Raw genomic sequence first — 1,372 nt, 5'->3', positions numbered from 1 at the left:
CTAACCTAGTGTAGCGATACCTGGTCATCAATAATGAAAGAAGTGGTCTAACCTAGTGTAGCGATACCTGGTCATCAATAGTGAAAGAAGTGGTCTAACCTAGTGTAGCGATACCTGGTCATCAGTAATGAAAGAAGTGGTCTAACCTAGTGTAGCGATACCTGGTCATCAGTAGTGAAAGAAGTGGTCTAACCTAGTGTAGCTATACCTGGTCATCAGTAGTGAAAGAAGTGGTCTAACCTAGTGTAGCGATACCTGGTCATCAGTGATGAAAGAAGTGGTCTAACCTAGTGTAGCGATACCTGGTCATCAGTAATGAAAGAAGTGGTCTAACCTAGTGTAGCAATACCTGGTCATCAATAGTGAAAGAAGTGGTCTAACCTAGTGTAGCTATACCTGGTCATCAGTAATGAAAGAAGTAATCTAACGTAAACATAGCAATACCTGATGATCAGTAATGAAAGAAGTAATCTAATGTAAGTATAGCAATACCTGATGATCAGTAATGAAAGAAGTAATCTAACGTAACCATAGCAATACCTGATGATAGGACTACCTGAAGATCAGTAATGAAAGAAGTAATTTAATGTAAGTGTAGCAATACCTGATGATAGGACTATCTGATGATCAGTAATGAAAGAAGTAATCTAACGTAACCATAGCAATACCTGATGATAGGACTACCTGAAGATCAGTAATGAAAGAAGTAATTTAACGTAAGTGTAGCAATACCTGATGATAGGACTATCTGATGATCAGTAATGAAAGAAGTAATCTAATGTAAGCATAGCAATACCTGAAGATAGGACTATCTGATGTTCACAAATATAAAATAAGTTTTCTTTAGGATGCATGTACAGTACCTCAGGACTAGGACTTGTTTGTGGATTTCTTCTGGGAGGATACTTACTGTCTATCCACGAAGATGCCATCTTATATGACACTGTGCCTTATGATGTACATCCGGGCAGTCCTCGTTGGGTTGGAGCTTGGTGGGCGGGCTTTGTGTTGTATGGATTTTTACTTATGGTGGTAAGTTGATGATGGTTAACTGTGTTATACAGTAGAAAATAATTATAGAAACATTGGTGTTATACAGGAGAAAATAATTATAGGAACATCGGTGTTATACAGGAGAAAATAATTATAGGAACATTGGTGTTATACAGTAGAAAATAATTATAGGAACATCGGTGTTATACGGGAGAAAATAATTATAGGAACATCTGTGTTATACGAGAGAAAATAATTATAGGAACATCTGTGTTATACGGGAGAAAATAATTATAGGAACATCGGTGTTATACAGAAGAAAATAATTATAGGAACATCGGTGTTATACAGAAGAAAATAATTATAGGAACATCGGTGT

The 1,372-nt window shown here is 36.5% G+C and overlaps 1 protein-coding gene across 1 annotated transcript in view; it reads left to right on the top strand.

The window, feature by feature from the left end:
• The window catches only part of LOC106473599 (solute carrier organic anion transporter family member 3A1-like), a gene marked incomplete at its 3' end in the record, with an annotated part of 20,198 nt that overhangs the window by 11,997 nt on the left and 6,829 nt on the right, over nt 1-1,372 (top strand). Inside the window, exon 4 of the mRNA XM_022402000.1 lies at nt 848-1,032. Coding sequence (XP_022257708.1) covers nt 848-1,032 — 185 coding nt within the window. The remainder of the gene's footprint in view (nt 1-847; nt 1,033-1,372) is intronic.

Source organism: Limulus polyphemus, unplaced genomic scaffold, assembly GCF_000517525.1.
Source record: "Limulus polyphemus unplaced genomic scaffold, Limulus_polyphemus-2.1.2 Scaffold6313, whole genome shotgun sequence".
Lineage (NCBI taxonomy): Eukaryota > Metazoa > Arthropoda > Merostomata > Xiphosura > Limulidae > Limulus > Limulus polyphemus.
The sequence above is the reverse complement of the archived record's forward strand: the minus strand, read 5'-3'. Positions and strand labels throughout refer to the sequence as shown.